This window comes from Bombus huntii, chromosome 11, assembly GCF_024542735.1.
Source record: "Bombus huntii isolate Logan2020A chromosome 11, iyBomHunt1.1, whole genome shotgun sequence".
In the NCBI taxonomy this organism is placed as follows: Eukaryota; Metazoa; Arthropoda; class Insecta; order Hymenoptera; family Apidae; genus Bombus; species Bombus huntii.
The window spans coordinates 11472317-11490926 of NC_066248.1; the positions used below are offsets into that span (position 1 = coordinate 11472317).

Here is an 18610-nt window from a genome sequence, read left to right on the forward strand (position 1 = left end):
CGGCGTTTGGAACTTCTCGATGCTTCTAACGAGTGCGTATCGAATTGCAGACGAGGCTGGCATTTGTGCGATTGCCTTGGAGAGTGATACATCGAGCATTTTCGTCAATCGTATTTTGCGCCTAAGATTATTTTTTACGCTTAGTAAAGAGTTATCTCGTTGGCCGTGGATTCGTTTGAACCCAACAAAAACATTGTTAATAGTGTACATTAAATTCATTATTCGTAAATCATATTATTCATTACCTTCATTGTTCATCAAATTTATTATTCATTAGACTTAATTATTTGTTAAGCTTAGTGATAGTCTTGTATATACGTGTACATATAATCTCGGCTTTGTGAAACGATGGCTAGTCCATACGAAGAGTTGTCACGCACCCAAAATTCCGATCTTAACCCGACATATATATATATATTATATATATAATATTATATTATATTACATAATATTATATATATATATATATATATATATATATATATATATATAATATTATGACATAATATATATATATAATATTATGACAATCTTCGCTATTTAGTAAGCGACATAAACGTTTCGAAAATTAACATCAAAATTATCCCAAGTACCAAGTCCCAAGAAGTAGTTTTAATGGCTCGACCATTAAATATGTTGCAATAAAAGGAAAAATGAAAAAGATGAAGGTGAGAGTCGACGGAAGACGGGACCAATAACTCCGTTTAACCGTTTAGTTACAAAATAATTTTTAATTTGTTGTGGGCTAGCGGCGTCGCACATGAAAAAGCTATAACCACGTCGCCCATAGCGTTACCTCGCGTTATCTCGATTTCCTTCGTTCCAGCTTTTTTTAACCGGCATCGTTTTACGCTCGCCGCTTCGCGGACAATGCCTCGACGGTGTGTGGAGATCAAGGGAGGCTGGGTGGCCGCGACTTCTACGTAAAGCGCGCACACAGAGCAGGCGTATCTCCTATGAACAGCCCCACGGCTGGTGTTAACGAGCTCCAGTTTATCGTCGTCGACGTCGTTGGCGTCTTCACGGCGCGCACACCAAGAACCACGGCCCTGAAGCTTCCGCCACACCGCACCGTGAAAATTACGTGGCATCGTCTAAAGTTCTGCCCTTGGTGGGCTAATGCGCCGATTACCAACCGCACCCGGGGGCTATGAATCATGCAATAAACGTAAACTGACCCATGTATCGTGGATCACGACGTACACACTCTCGACTATAAGTTCATGGCCATCCACCGCGCTTCTTATATAGATCGTAACACCTAGTGCTCAATAAGAATCCTTATGCGTTTCCAGCTAATCCTATAAAAAAGTAAGCACAAAGACGTTAACAGCTTCGAAATTGTATGGAAATCTCGAATAAATGTCTATAACACATTTTAGTGTAAGTTTAATTAACAGGGAAATTAAATAAAAAATAGTTCTATAGTCTTGTCGATTGTTTGAGTAGAAACATACATTGCAAGTATTTCGACAGTGTAACTTAAGAGCCTTTTAACACATTAAACGTGCTTTATATGCTTGTTCGAGGTTTTCATTCAATTGGTTCGATGCATTATTCATTTTAATTTGAGATTTCAGGGTTTTTGATTGATCGATGAGTACCTCTGATGAAAACAATGGTATAAGTAAATGTATGAAGAGTATAAAAGCATGGTAGATAAGATAGGTTTTAGAAAAAATCATATGAAGGATGTATCATAAAGTAAGAATATATTATTGTGACAGTATTATTGTGATTTTTTTAACCTTTCAGAAACTTTATGCTATAAAGCTAAACAAATTTTCTGTAAAACTCGACGTTCCTCTCTTGACGTTTCACTTATTACTGAATTCATACCAACACTTTACGATACTACTGCAGGTATCGAATTTCAATAAACCAGACTGAGTCCGGTTTGACAAAGAACATCAAAGTCATGTTATAAGCTTTTGTTCCTCGGTAAAAGAACCAACTAAAAACAAGTTCGTATCTCGCTTGAAAGCGCGCCTTATTATTTCGCTCGACGATCGGTCGTGCCATTTCGTAGAAATAATGTTTTAAACAAGCTTGTTGTATTAAATACGAGCAAATTTGTCTGTGACTATGTTCGAACGATTCACGAGGAAACTTATTAATCCCCGCAAATGAGAAAACTTTGTTTAGGAGCGATTCTTTAAATTAATTGCCAGCCAGTCGGCGCAAAGGTTGCAATGGCTGTCGATTATTTCGTGAGGTACGGCAAAATTACGTGTCGTCGTTTCGAGCTATCTGATTCGATCAGAGCTCGATTCAAAGTCGAATCGCAACCAGAGCTCCTCGTTCGTTAACCATCCTCACGTAATATCCTCCATGTTATTCCAATGACATAATTATCCCGTTCAACCGCCAAGTGCCAGGGGGCGATTTTAGTTTGCCGAATCGGACGTAGACTCACATCTTATTCTTGGGATGAACTTCATCGTAAGTTTCGCAGCTTGTGGAGGAGCTGTGAGTTGCCAACTCGTCGGGGGTAGAAAATTGCACGTGACAGCAACAACGTCTGGCAAGGAATACTGGCACAAAGGTCAGTTTGTCTATCCCGATAAGTAACGTTCAAAGAGAAAATATAAACTGATAATGTGATGAACTGTAATTAAAATCCGGCATCTATTGCGTTTTTAAAGTTTAGATTATTTCATAATAAAGTTTCACAATAAAGTTTGAATTGTTTTATAATAAATAAAATAGAAAGAAGTAGATTTGCGGACAAGTAGTGCAGAAATATGGCATAAAAAACCTAGACAGATATTAGGTCACTGTTGCTTGGTTCTGATAGGAGTACGAATAAAGATAGATCTCATTCTCAATGGCTTTCCTCTCTTCCAACATCCTTTTTATTTCCTTCTTTCTTGCCTTTTCTTCTTTTTCTCCCTCCCTTTTTTGGAATACGAAGAATGAAAAGGCTTTGTTCTGTGTAACTTTTGAATAGAGATCGATTTCTATTGTAAATTCTATTTAAGAATATAGATTTCAGTGCGGAGGGAATTCGAATTGAAGCTCGAAGAGATCCGGGGACTTATCGACTTATCGCTTTGACAAGCAAATTCTACCGGTTTTCTGGACACATTTGATGTTGATTACTTAGACGTTTCTCCAAACACAAGAACAGACAATTTGAAACGTATTGACGAAGAGGAAGGGGCAGATGTGTGCAGAGGTTCGTGGAACTTTCTAGTTTGGAGGAGCAAGAATTGCAAGTGGTTTGAGGAATAGAAAGGATATGTAGGAACACAGAGGACGGAGAGCTGCAAAATTATTCTCACTCGCGGCCCTTTAGAATTTCCCAGTAGTTTCCATCAAACGATCCGCAATTATCAACCGAAAGGGCTTTAGAACCACGACAAGAACCGCTTTCGATCCCACGGAGGATTTAATTCGCTTGCGTTCCTGAGAAACTGCCACCGAAGCAGAAAGATTCGCTCCCCATCGATTGTATTATGGGAACGTGACACTATATTCCAAATATTTACTTCAAAATTATATAATCTTTCTTAAAGCTTCTCAAGTTTCTGACAAACTCATTCTACTTATTACGAGTTCCAGAATGAGACGCGTTAACAACAACGCACCGTCTGTCAATAAAAAACAAACAAATTAGTTTGAAATCATTATATGGATTTTTTTGAACTCTATAGGGTCCATACATATTCGTAGAATTTTTCATTGCATAGGATTTGGATTCCACAGCATCCACAAGAATGCATAGAATTCCATACTTCATAGGATGTGGATTTCGTAGAATGCAAAAAGTTAGAACTCTGTTCTCCTAGCCAAACTTTATCAAGGTAACGCAAATTACTTTCGAATTGCAAATTGATGAAAACGCAAATTGATTTCCAGTCGACGAATAACAAAACTAACGGGAATCAATCTACAATCGATAAAGTGATTTCGAAATTTTAGTTAATAGTGCAGGTACAAATAAAGAACCAATTTTTAACGACATTACGTTACTATCGCGTAACGTTCTCTATAAGCAATTCACCTTAAGCTTTCCAAACATTTTTAAAATATCATCGTTATGCTTTAATACGGTATTAGAGCAACAAGACAGCTTCAATACAAAAAAGAAAAAGAAAAAAAGACGGTGCATCGAAATAGATATTCAAGACATATACATATTCAAGAACACGGTATTAAAGTATAAAGGCGTAGCAGGTCCAATTTGGTGTCGTTTTATAACACTCTCGATCAGAGTAAGTGGCAGATCGCTTCCACACGCGGCGCAAGTCGAACCATAGCTGGCGTTACTCAGAATGATCTTGTACGAATTCGCTGTCGTACACAGCAACGTCTAACGAGCTAGTTCGTTGATTAGATTTGTAATTAGTTACAAATAGCTTACTCGTCGCTGGCGGCGTAGAACTGAGGGAAAGTCAAGAAAACGAGAATATTCGTGAGCCTTATGAAGACGAAGGAAACACGATAGTCTCTAAGAGAGGCACCGGAACTAAAGAGCCGAAGGTAATACGTAGAACCAACGCCAGGTGAGCTCTACTAGTACAAAGGATAGATCCGGGAACAAATTGTACAGATGTTTGTGTATGCACGCTGATGCACATTGTTAATTCGGTTAATAGTATAGGGGTAATACTGCTGTCATGCGTTGCGCGTCAGTTGATGCATTTCCTCGCTGATTCATAGAATGATATGATTTCGACGATGTGATAAGATGTGTTTGGAATATGAAATTCAGAAATGATATCTTGCTGAGCGCGTTACGACGAGAAAATGATATGCTGGGTCCTTTATTACTTACTCCTACATTATTATGAAGTATATTGTACGATTGCAATAAATACATAATAATGAGACGCAGTAGATTTTGAGGTGTTGCGGACGATATAGTGATGTTGTGCTGAAACCACAATACCATTCTTATTTGTTGATTATGCCTCCTATTCTCATATAATAGATAATGTATCAGTTTGAATATATTTATATATTTTTTAGAAATATTAATTCAATAATATTAACTTAATATTTCCTTTTAAGAAATAAAAATTTGTTTTCAAAGCCGAATGGCGCCACAGTGGCGGTATTTGAAACTTGTCTTCAAGTTCAAATCGTAAATAATATTTATTTCTTCGACTATTTAGTAGTGGCACTAGAAAAATGTGCCGATCACAAAGAGTTAATATAGTAACAGATCAACTAGAAATAGATATTAGGAGTGAAAAGATGTTTATGAAAAAGTTATCGTTTGCGATTTAGAATCACAAAGGAATTCACGTAGCATAAATACATATTGCGATCTATATTACGTACCGTACGTATTTACGACCCGTACGTTATTCTGGATGGAGTGTACTTCTCCGTCGCGTAAAAGATAATCAATTCACAAAGAGTATCGGTAAATTTCCGCATGAAATTCGATGTTTTGAACAAACAACCTTCAGAGCCTCGAAAGCTTCGACAATGGGATTCCCTTCGGTGCTGGTTTACCGAAGGGAAACGCAACTAATTTCCTGGTAAGCGAAGTGAAACTGATCGAAAACGACGTTCAACGAACGGGTAAATAACGGAATTGAACGAAGGTGATCGAATTTGTTCCTCTTTCCGCGGCAGAGAAAAGAAGAGAAATTGGAAAGCGTTCAACGACTCGATTCTTCGATGCTCGCGATCGACATTTTATGGTTAAAAAAATGTCACCTGCGTTTTTCGTGGTGCAATTTGATTCCTCGTCCCATCATGCTCAACGATACGAGATATCGTGAAATAAAAGTGAAATACGTAGAGTACTCCTACATAGACGGACGCTAAAAATACAACCTTAAAAAAATGTCCATAAAAAAGTGCTTGAAAGCTTTCTCTGAAAATATAATTATTCTTTCAAACATACTTGTTCAGATACCTTTTTGAAAAAATATTTCATTTTATTAATAAAATGAATCCTAAGCATTTATTTTATATCATCGGATCCATTATATTGCATTATAATTCCATTTTAATAAAGATAGATCATATCTATAGAGCTTAATTTGAATTTCAACTTTCATTCCAACATTTCACGAGGGTTAGTAAATACAAATTACGTGTAATATTGCTATACTACTTTATCGGAGTAGTAAATTACAGCACTGAATAATTGACATTCGCTTAAGTAGCTATTAAAACCTCTGAGAAAAGTGTTTCAACTTCATCAAATAATTACTTAAACAAGTAATCAAAGAACGATAAAAAAAAGATTAACGCGTTTAGAAAATCTGGAAGCTTAGCTTTGACACGCTTCTTTCTTTGCGATATAGAGCGTGTGAATAATAGATAATTATCAAGCAGAGCGATTAGTCGTTATAACGAAAAATTAACGAAAATTGGCAGAAAGCTCGCGAGAAAGCCTGTTTGTCGATCGAAGGGACATGCTGCGATTGTCGTAACATCGATTCTGCTCACGTTTATCGGATTATGTGGTCCGCATGGCAGACAGGACGAAAAAGCAGCTACACACATTGTACATGAATTCACTTCACCGATTCTGCGAACACGTTTTACAACACCGGTTATTTAATTACTAAAACGCAGTCGCTTCGTTAGCGTGGCAACTCTCTCCGGACGCGCAAAAATCTACAATAAAGGCAGCTTCGTTTATTGTCATTCTATTAACCGTTTCACGAAAACTGTCTCGCGATCTAGGGAATATAATAGCCGGTCATTTATACGTTCCCGTCGACAACGTCGTTCCGGTATGTCACTTTAATCTCAAAAGCGATTCTATAATATTTCCACCTTGTGCACTGCGTTAATTCTATGCTTTCGCTATTCATCCACTCATCATGAAACCATGTTTTCCTGGTTTATTTCGCGTGTCAACGAAATACGAACGAAGAACGAATATACATCTATCTACGAATGGGATAATTTCGTGACGAGATAATCGCCGCTATAGCGGAAGAATCATGTTGCATTTACAACCGCTAAACAAAATTGAGCTCTTAAATTGAAGATAGTAAATGGACTGGGAATGTTTGTGCATTTATGGGGAATTTAAAGATGCTAGAATAATAATTAGAATAAATATTTAGCGAAACAAATTTTTAGATTCCTTTCCTTCAGTTGTATTCGTAAAAATATGAATTTATATAAGTATCCGTAGTACGACTATGTATTAACGCTTCATCTACAAAATTAGCTCGTTTATATTGCGCAGTTAAGATGTCGATATAACCAGTAGAATGTAACATAATGAAATTATCTTGTCAAAGCGATAGCGATAGGTAACGTATTCAATTTTTATTTTTATTTGCTATTAATAATATTATTTATGGAAAGATTCTGTGTACAAAAATTATTATTACAAAGTATATCTAATATTTGAAATGTTTCTTATTTTCGAGACTAACGAAACGAACCGGACCAGGTAAGAAAAAGTCGAGGTTCGTTATGAAAATCTCTCGCACCAAACTGTGAATTGTTCTTAAAAGATAATAAAATTAATAAAAAGTATTAATAAAAAAGATACGGGCGGGAAATGAATTTAAACGATGTTTGCGCTGACGAGATATTTCGAAGGAAAGGGAAATACGAAATGCCTTTAATTCTCAGCGTAGGAATAATTTCGCTTGGCTGGTGGACGTTAATATTTGTCTCTCGTCGCTTCGCTACCTCTTCACCGAAGGGAGGGACTACAGTCTCCTCGTTGACATTTTTCTCCAGGGATAGAGAAGGAAAATGGTGCATACAATTCGTCCACGGCTGTATGAAGAGCGATAACACGTTACTAATTCATTTTTAATCCTTGGCACTTTGTGCGGACCGTTTACTCCGCGCCATAGTGTTACGAACAAAGACCAGCTACGTTTTATACCTTACGCAATTCTACCAAGCTCCCTCCTTATTTTAGGTCTTTCTTTCTTGAGATAATATTTCATTATAATTACGTTCAACTGTATTCAAAATTTATCTTGAAAATAATTCAAAATTATTTTGATAAAACTTTAATTAATTCTAATTTGCGAATATCCAGAAAGGAACTAATTCATTCTACTACTATCGTAGACTCAAAAATTCCACGAATGTTATCACCTTTTGGGACTGAGCAGCTTTGACGAAATGTGTCAATTATTAAACTCTTCCTATTGTTAGAGCTGTAAGAATGATTCTTTCAGGCATAATTACAAATTACTTGATGTAGATTATCCTAAATAAATATATTGTAATTATCGCTTGTAATAAACCTTCTTGTTACCTAACGATGGACAGATATATGCATCTAAAGCTCGTAAAAATTGAGAAAACTGTATGCTTTAGCATGCTTGCCAATCATACTTGCCAAACTATTTTTGTTTACAGCAAACGAATAAAGGAAATATTAACAATCATAGTTCGTAATCCGCGATTTGTAGCTGGCTGAATAACGATATCATCCTCGCTGCAGTTATAGTAGAATGTTAATCATAACTCTGAAACATCAAACCTTGTTGAAAAATGTATCACGTCGCGTCCTGGCGATATTCGGTTTCACAAATAAAAATTACATTACGTGGAACTTTTTGTCCCGTTATAACACGATCAGAGTTAATTTCACGTAAAGTGCACGATTGCTATACTGGTATGAATTAATACTATTAGCAAAGCAATACAAGTTAGCTGGAAACAAACGATATTCTATTTAATCGAACACGGAAGAAAAACTTCCTATTCTGTGCGATTTCCACTTACGTAAATTACTCTCGCGAGAATGACATTCGAAATGATTACTATCAGAAAATCACAACCCAAATCTCCTTCTCACAACAGAATCCGCGACGTCGACGACAAACAGAGAAGCGTACGTATTAGCTCTCAAAGATAGTGGCACTCACTTGGAGAATGCACAGACGGTAATTCATTCAAAGGAGCAGAATATCAGCGGGCATTAGCTGTTCGATCGTGAATATGCACCATCTACGTGCTGGCAATTTAGCCAGACTGCTGATAGGTAGACCTGTAGAAGATGAGGTCGCGGTAGTCATCTTCTATCTACTTTCTGAGCGGCAAGTCGGTTCGTGCGACTTGTCGGAAACCATTGTAAAGGGAATCTGATCGCGTTGGATACGCTTGTTCTCGCAGAAAATCGTTTCGTGGTACGCGACACGATTGTCCTTGTGCATTGTGCAAATGGGTTCGTGCACGCTGGCAAATAAAACTATCCATCGATTCGTCCTTCTAATCGATGGATCTTTTACTCAGGCGGAAATTTCGTTTGAAATCGTAGGGACAAAGGCCGTGGGAAATCCTGTTTTTGCATCGATACTCCCTTGTTATATTGAGGAGAGAATGATAATTTAAATTCAATGTTTTTAGAAAAATTGTAAATATTTATTAACGATTGCTTTTTAACACTAGAATTATATAATTCCGTTTCAAATGATATACAAATAAAGAAACACACGTGAGCGCTTCACAGGATAAAATAATTAACTCTACTTACCACATTTTTTTACTGAAGTTTTTGAAATTTTAATGCCAAAGCACTTAATTGATACTTATTTTATACAATTTCATCAACTCTCTTTGCTTTTCGTTTTGGTAAATAATTAGCGCATATTATTATATACTTACTTATTTACTTATTTTACTTAACTTTATTTACTTAATTTTCAATGAGAATTGACTGTAAAATTTATCCAAATAAAAAAAAATATTATTATATATTATCATATATTTCGCACGTGTTTAACGTTCACTTCGTTAGAAGTAACATTATATCTTTCATAAACGTAAAGACAAAGGGTTTGGACCCTTCCCTTTTTTAGTTCTGGTGTTAAATTTCGAACACGTGATTATACGGCAAATAAGTTATTTTTTCCAGTTTCGTGCAATTTTTAACGATCCTTTATCGCGTTAAGGGCTGTCCTCAAACGCGAAATATCCGGTGAAAGGTGTTGCACAGTGCGTACCCGAACCACCGATCCCGCATCTTGACATCAATTACCGGTGCACAGTGCGTACCTACGTTTGTTAATGTGCTTTACGTGTACGTTACACTTGTAGCCGACTATTAATTATAACTGTCATTGTCAAAATCCAATTCGCATATTGTAGCGGCGGTATGATACACGGAACAGACCCTAGTTGGTCGGAATTGCAGTTTCTATGCGACACTAACGAGCCGCATTAGGCCGTGCTCTGAAAGTGATCGATCGCGAAGTGATGCACCGAAATGAGAAGAGAGTGGCGCGCGCGTTGCATTGCAAATCGCAATCAGCAGCATCGGTACCGTTAAAGTGAAAAGAGAAATAGGGAAGAAAAAGAGAGAGACACGCACACAGAGGGATAGATAGAGAGGCACGAATGCATCTACCTTTTGGCCCGGGTAGAATGGGAAGAAACGAAGTCGAGTAATTCCACTAATGTTCCTGTTAGGATCGCATCTACGGCTGGCCACGACCCAGATGCGTTTCTGGCATTCTCTTAAACGCAATAATGCATTTCCTGACCGAACTGATGCGGTCGGATCCTAGCATCTCTCATAATGCTGCCATTGTCGAACGAAGAAAGGAAATGCAGCCTGTCGAAATAGACGTGAATTAACGATTCTGTCCCGTTCCTCTCTCCCATGTCCGCCGTAAATTTTCCATCTCCTGGTGCGTAGATCATTACCGAGTCGAAGCTACCGTTCCGCCGTTGAAAGTGATTTCGTCGCCCTCGGGTTTGAGACTGAGAATACATCGTAAAATTAAAATATGTGTAATCGCGTTACGACTTACGGCTGTTTGATGTGTGCCCGCATGCTCGCTATATTGTTCAATAACAGATCAGAAATTGGACTTCTTATAACGCAAATTTTGAAGGTTTTAAAAGTAAAAGAAATCTCAATGAGATTTCGTTTGCCTATTAATAATTGGGCGGAGATTAATTTTAATTGTTTGCATGGAACGTAATACATTATTTCGATCGCTCAGCGACATTCGCTTCTTCATGCTGTCCGTCGATGTTTATCGGGCAAATAAATAAGGATCGTCGGGAAAAGTTGACGAAAGAAGTTCCGAAGGTTCCTTCAAACGAATGTCAAAGCGATGGAAACAAACTGTTCTTGTTGTTCCTATGTTACTATGCGAAACTGTAATCCTTTCAAAAGGTTGTTTCCGTTGCTTTCCTTCGGCGGTGAACAAAGAACATACTCGTGAACGATTATGTATGGTCCCGTGCCGCTTGGAAAACATGCGAGTAGAAGCTGAAGGATCACTTCTGTAAATTGCGACTCTTGAAACAACAAGCAACCGAGGAAAACAACCATTATCGTTGAAATATTCTATTCGAGTTGAAGCAATTGGCTCGGAACAAAGAATATTAAAAATTCATTATAGTTCGTTCGGTACTTTTCGAGTCATTATTTTAAATTACTATTTCATCGGTAATTCCAGAATCTGATAATATAAACTATTACAAATTTTCATCATTCTATCTCTACTCTTTGATACTAAGAATCTCTATTTAGGTTCATAATTAGTGTTCATATAAGTATAGGTATGCAGCAGGTACTGCTCTATGCAAGTATATTATAGTTATAAAGTTCTGTTGGCATGTGGATTACGATTAATTTGATGTGCCAGCAAAACGTACATAAGTACAGGCAATTAGTGGGATTTCGCTGTAGAACTTTAACGCGGCGTTTTGTTCCTTTCCTCTCCAAGCGGTTTCTCAACCTCTAAATTTCCCGCAGTTTCCGGCTTAATTTATATCGCTCGTTAACCGTATACCGGTATGTGGAGAAAAATGCACGGCGAATACGTGACTGTAAAACAAAACGAACAAGAACAGGCGTATAACACGACAAAGAAAACAGATTTGTTTGGAAGGGAAGATAGGAGGAAGCAAAAGGAGAAATAAACGCGAGGAAGCTAAGGCAGCCGGAAGAAAATTTCATAATAAAGCGACTTTACCTCGAGTACGTTGCTGTTTCAGATTAAAATTTCTTGTTGCGTGTACCGGTTCTTCTCTTTCGAGTTTAATGAGATCCGGGATAACATTATTCTGTCAGTACGCCAGCTGTTGCTTGCAAATTAAGCTTCGAGCAATTTCATATTTCCGAAGGAGAACCTTTGTCTTCATTTTATTTTATTTCTTCTTCGAATTTTGTTTTTAATTATCGTTATTATCCAAGAGTATTGGTAGACTATTCGGTCTCGTCTTTAAGTAAGGCAATTAACCGAAGCTTTAATTTGTTCGCAGTAAACGAATAATAACAATAATTATGCAGTATAAATGACGACTTGCTTCCGAAAAGATAAATCTAAACTATAGAAACGGTAAGGATTTTTCAAATTATAACAGCCGTTAGAATTAAAAGAAAGATTGGATAAGATAATCTCACAAAACATGATGTTTTCTCAATGTATTGCTAGTGTTTAAGCAGTCGCAACAATTCCCTAATTCGTTTCGCCTGCACATTTCCACTTTTCGAAGGAAATCCGTTATATAATATAGAGACGAACGTGTGCGCCCGGATTGGCGCTGATAAAGATAAAAAGATGATTAAAAAAGAAGATGCATTTTACGAGGGTCGACTCAAATCGTTGCAAATATATCTTACGCGGAAAGATGAGAGATATTCGCGTTAATGTGCGCATGGAAAGCTTCTTCTTTCTCTCTTCCTCTGTCTGTTATTTTCGTTTTTTTAACTTCTCTCCGGTGCACGAAGTGGTTTTCTTTCGTAGCCGGTGTAAATTAACATCGGACCTGCTTTTGGCGTCCACTACTTCTCGTTTCCTTTTTTTCATCCCCTGCCATTTCTTCCGCAGGCGAATCAGGATAACGAGATTTCCACCTGTTTCATTCGCTAAGCCCGTTTTCATTCGCTAAGTACTCCACGCCAGCTCGTTATCGAATGATACCGAATAATAAATAATTAAAAACAGATGGTATGCCGAGCTACGCGTTCGTTATCGCTTGAAATTGCGGACTTTTCAAAAGACCGGGCCGTAATTCGCGCGTAACAATCGAATCGTGCCTGCGCCGCGACTCGATAATTGATTTTCGAATATTCCAGACTTGTGCGAATAAACGACTCGTTAGTTAATCAATTTTCGGTATTAATACGCGAGACTCGGTTATAATTCCACCTAATCTAATTTTACGTGATAGCGTCGAAACGTACGATCGCTTTATTTTGCCAAATTAGCCATATTTTAATGTCACGTTGATTAACACCAATCGAAATTTCGAGTAACTCGTCATAACTCTTCCATATGCTGAAATTGAGGATTTAATAACATCTAGTTTTCCACGATTTTAACGCACTCCACTGTAATTCTCCGGTAATGCAGAAGCTTTTTTGTTATGTTTATCAAAACTTTTCGATTGAAGTTTCCTAGGGTACCGTTGATTAAACACCTTAGCTTCTTGTTCTAATTTTACTGCCGAAAGTTTACAGCGTTTCTTCATTGGCTTTCCACACTGATGCACGGTTTCAATGATGAATTTTGTTGAAAAGAACTCGCAAAGTAACCTAGACGTCGGCAATCGATATTTCGGATTAAATTTTATGAATCCGCAAAACGACAAATTAAATATATATTCTTATTTGACGACAAGATTAACGAGACCTTCGACTTTTTCTCGATATCCAGTCGGCAAGGATAAAAGCAATTCCTTTTTTCCCAGCGCACCACAAATATCCTAACTCACGGAACTTCCAGCCTCGATCCTCCGCCCTTCCTCTTTCCCTTTTCCTTTTATTCGTCTCTTGTCCATAGTCTCGCGAGGAAAGTCGGCTCTCGCAGGCAGATAATAAACTGGAAACAATACGACAAGCGACGTTCCTGCGCGACACGAACATGCTTTCAGCTTTAAAGCGCGATACCACCGAGTCGCCACTCGCCCTGCCGCGAAGAATACTATTTTATAACTGGGTCGAGCAAGTAGATGGACCATGAATACATGCTGGATACCGGATAAAAGGGTGCGTCGGAAAAAAGGGACGATTCGAGTAGAACGGCTTCCCAGTTTCTTTGTACTTCCTTTAAAGTCGTTGAAAAGGAAATTACAGTTTGACTGATGGTCAACATCTCCTACTCTCCAGTGGAGATTCGTTATAAACCGAAAGTTCCAATGTTCGATCGGATTAAAAAGTTTACTATGTATATTATTGCGTTTAAAGTTGTTCTCTGAAGCAGACAGAAAGTTATATTCGAAATGTCGTATAATTTTCGTATTCGAATGAGACAATTATCTCCCTACCAGGCCAATTATTTCCAGGTGTACAGCGAATTAACTTCCCCTAATTGATATTCGACGAACATTTGCCGCAAATTACGTATATTTCTGTCATGAACGAGGACGCGGCTGCCTCTGCCGAACTTTGCTTGGTTGATCTTTAATGCGAATTCGTCTCGGTGATACAATGCTATTCATACGTTAGCGTCGGAAACGGAGGTAAGAGAATGGTTACCTATGTAACAGATGCTCCCCTGTTGCCAGAGAAACAATGAGGATGCCTGACAAAGACGGCAACAAACTCGACAACTCGTAGCGTCACGATATAGCGGTGTCCAACAGATGAGGAACACTGATAAAATACGATTCGTTGGGGAACGCTTTGACGTGTAACGCTTTTATAGCGCGTCAATAATGCCTGAAAACCAACCTGACTTGTTCATCTTTGTTCGATAGAAACAATGCGAATTCCTAACGTCATCAGGAATGAATTTATTAAAGTCTGAAAAGATCACTTTTGTTTTAAAATGTCATTTATAAATATCATAAATTGAAGTGATTTTTAGATTTTTTGAATTTCTGATTCAATGAATTAAATATAATGAAATAATAATATCTTAACTATCGAACAATCACTTCGACGTTCTCTTCGAATGGAACAAATTTAGAAGAAGAAACTCAAGTTCAGGTAACCATTTCTTTCAATGTAGTAGAATAACGCGATAGAATGGGCAATGGGCATAATACGTATATATGTGAAGGAAAGAAGGGCAAGGGGAGAAAGAAGTTCACGCGAATTTTTGCGTGACGTTATTAATAATTGAGTTTGAAACTTCTATTTTCAGCGAAATTGAACCGACGCGACGCAGCGTTTCCGCGGAGGAAAGCCACTCTACGAGTGACTTTTTTTATAGGCAAATAAAAGTTCTGTCTTTCTTTGTTCCTCCACGCCATCCATGTAAACGACCTACTTTGATTTTGGTTACCCGTAGCACACACGGGACGGAAGCCCCGCTGCGCTGCGCCTCGTAAATTCGAAAACTTCTTCCGAGTATCCGGCCTGCTAACGTTCTTCGATTCTTTAACAATATGACCCTGGCATATTGCAAAAGTAGCGGCGAACTTCTTAAAGTGTTCCCCGGGAAATCATAATCGTTCTTCCGAACTACGGCATGAGATTAGAATGAAGCATTACGGGCGACGGACAGATTATCAGCGTTATTTTTCACAGAGGTCGGAAACTGCAAAAGATCGTGGCAAATATTTAACGTACAAAAACCTTAATAACATTAAAATAAGTGCAAGTTATGCTGGTTCATTATTTCATTCTATATCCGTTTAATCTCAATTTCAAAGGCAGCAAAGAAACAGCGTCCATAGAAAAACAGCATGCCTGATAAAAATTAAATAAAGCTTGCGAGATAGATACTTTTTCCGGTCTGTTCGATCAAAACAAATTTTTATATAATTTCATAACCTCAGAGAAGTATTCGAATACTTGTGAACGCTTTTTATAAATATAATGTGTGTTATGAATATTTTGAAATTTTATTGGCGATGTAATGGGACCCGACTATCAGGATTATATAATACACATAACATATATACCTAAAGGTTTACGATGATAAGTATTCAAATACTTTCGTGAACTACTGTAGGTATGTACGTACAACATGCACGATATTTAAAACTCTCCCAAAAGCATTCATAAACATTAAAAAAGAGAGAAGAAGAAGAAAAGAATTTACAAGAAATTCATTCGAAACTACGTAGAGGCTATCGTTGGAAGCAGACATCGAGAGACGAACGAATACTACCTTCTTTCGCTTGCACGAATCCGTGCACCTCGCAGTAACTTCCGGCGGAACCGACGGCGCCAGGCGTGTCCAAAGTGAACAGTGTATTTGCCGACGAGCTGACCGCATCGTCGGGGGTCTGCAGTAGACTGGTAGTCTGCGACAGTGTGCGTTGCTGGTGATGGGAATGATGATGGAGATGATGGTGTTGCTGTTGCTGTTGCAGCTGTTGCTGTTGTTGTTGTTGTTGTTGTTGCTGGGCCGCCAGGATTTCTTCGTGCCGACATTTCGAGCAACGACGCATCTCCGAGCGGACACGCAACAGCCAGACCATGCCGAACAGTGCCATAGCAATCTCAAGTCGCGGTGACCTCGATGGGTGCTTCATGCTCGCTGAGTCAAGGTCATCGAGGCTCCAGTAGCCAACGCGATGCATAGCACTGAAATCTTTGCTAACGACGTCTCCTTTTCTTTCCTAACCGCGACTACACAGCCTGATCGCTGGAATGATTGTTGCTTCTCTAGATACGTAACGTGGTTTTTACCCTGTTTAGACTTTTAATTGTCTTTTCTTTTCTTTTTTCTCTTTTTTTCTAGGTAAATTCGGATTTTTGTTTGGAAGTTCGTTTTAAAGACACGCAAGGTTTTTTTTAAAGCAATAGTTGTTCAGAGAATTTAATTAAGTTTGGAAAATTTTAGCTAGGCAGTTTGATTTTCTTTTTAGCTATTTTGTTCCCTCGATTATACTTTGTGGATTTATGTTTAATAAAGATTTTGTTTGTATATGTTCTCGAATTTGAAATATTTTTTACATCATTGACATTACGCTTTTCACGTCATTTCTTGTGAATTTGGATAACAATATTACAAGAATTTATGTTTCTTACTTAGTTCCTTTTCGAAAGGAACCTTTCCGCTGGTTCCTTCTTCAGGCATGAATTCCTCCGCCTGTACAACCAATCGTTCGATTCCAATTTTTAGTTCGTCACAGTCGCGCTCGCATCGAGATTTGTCTCATCGTTAATGGAACCTATCCGCCGTAAATTCTTCGTCGATCTACCTCCATTCTTCTTTGGATTACCAAAGTATCGAAGTAATCCTACTTCACCTCCATTTCAACAAGCTAGCTGATGTGCTTCATCGATTCGATTCCTAACCGGTCGCTTCAGCAAGTGCGAATACGCTCATTCCACGAATTCGTTCAAATCGGAGATCCCGTGTGCCGAATCCTTCGGCTGCTTTCCACATCTTTCACTGACAGCGCGAACGCGCGACATTCGTCAGGATTAGGATTTTGGCGGCAAGTTCGGAACGTGCGAACTGCGGATTACGAACTACCAAGGAACGCGCCGTTGTTGCAGTTGCGCTTTACGCCGATAGGACGAACAAAAAAAAGTCCATAGAATTTTTTAGACACTCGTTTCCATACACTGATTCAACATTCTCGAGGCTACATGACAAAATGGAAGGCACGATTGTTGGGAACGTGACGATCGACGACTTCAGGAATATCCAGATTTCTTCAGAATGTTTCTTCTCGTATGTTTTAATTTCGCACGATCACACCGCGTTCGTTAACATTCCAACGACGTAGCAAAGAAATTGTTAGGCCAGTCGAGGGCGACGTATCCGCGTGATACGTCGTGAATAACATTAATGGTCAATGAAACCTCTATCGCAGTCAGTGAAACTGCACGGGCAACTTTGTCGTTCCCTGGTAAATGATTACGGCTAATGAAGCCAGCTTATGGACACACTGCCAGTTACTGTTGGTCCCGATGAACGACGCACTTAGAAAAGTAGAAAAGATTCGTTCGTGATCCGCGCTGGCTATGGAACACTCTCGTAAAAGTTTTTAGCAAGCAAGCCGAGAGAGGTATCGTCGTTGCTCCGTTCACCAACTTTCCCATTTGCCCTATTGCTGCGGAGCAAGTTGCAACGAGCTGGGCTGGCCAACACCGTTCGTGTCTCCCAGCCGTTTCAACTTCTGCGTCTGTTTTCTCGCCGCGATTCTCTGTGACCCATCGAGCTGCGCGAGGCTGACGTCTTTCCGAATGCGGCCCCCTGGAACGAGGACCCGCTCCCATTGAGGCGGCACTTCCGGCCAGCGTGTTCGTTTCACTTGCTACGCACGGCTGAATCGGCTCCTTTCGGGGACACAGAGTTGGATCTTGATCCTCGATGATAACGCGGTTTCACTGAACGCTGCAAACCGTTTCCAAGAAGCTTTAGCTCCACGTCGAAGTTACTGGACGGGAAGGTTCGATAAGTGTCCGGGATTTCTTTTATCCGAACAACCAGACCTTGTCGATCCCACGTTTTTTCTTCTTTCTTACATTGAATTCTATTACGGGGCTTCAGAACCGTCCCTTTCTTACGCTGGCCTGCAAAAGTTATACGAACGATGCCACCAAGCCTGGACGAGATTCTACTGGCAAAAGGAAACACACTCGAACAGGATCGGCGTCTTTCCTTTCTCCCTTTTTTTGTAGTTATCTTTGCCTTCCTTATTTTTTTCTTTCTTTTTATTTTTTGTCGAGCTTCTGATGCTGCGACGAGGAGGATCCTTCAAACGACGCGGTTGCCGTGTCTAATAGCCCCGCGTTTGATACAGCGAAATGAGATCCCCGAGTTCACGGAAATGTAAGTTCGATTTG

The 18610-nt window shown here is 38.8% G+C and overlaps 1 protein-coding gene across 24 annotated transcripts in view; it reads right to left on the reverse strand.

Moving 5' to 3' along the window:
* LOC126871101 (disks large 1 tumor suppressor protein) overlaps positions 1–18610 on the reverse strand; it is a 529262-nt gene that overhangs the window by 261134 nt on the left and 249518 nt on the right. For 14 of the 24 annotated variants that reach the window (XM_050629517.1, XM_050629515.1, XM_050629540.1 and 11 more), the window contains exon 2: positions 15975–18337. The exons of the other annotated variants lie outside the window; for them this stretch is intronic. In XM_050629517.1, the coding sequence (XP_050485474.1) occupies positions 15975–16389 (415 nt within the window). In that variant the 5' untranslated portion in view covers positions 16390–18337. The remainder of the gene's footprint in view (positions 1–15974; positions 18338–18610) is intronic. 24 annotated transcript variants of the gene reach the window in all.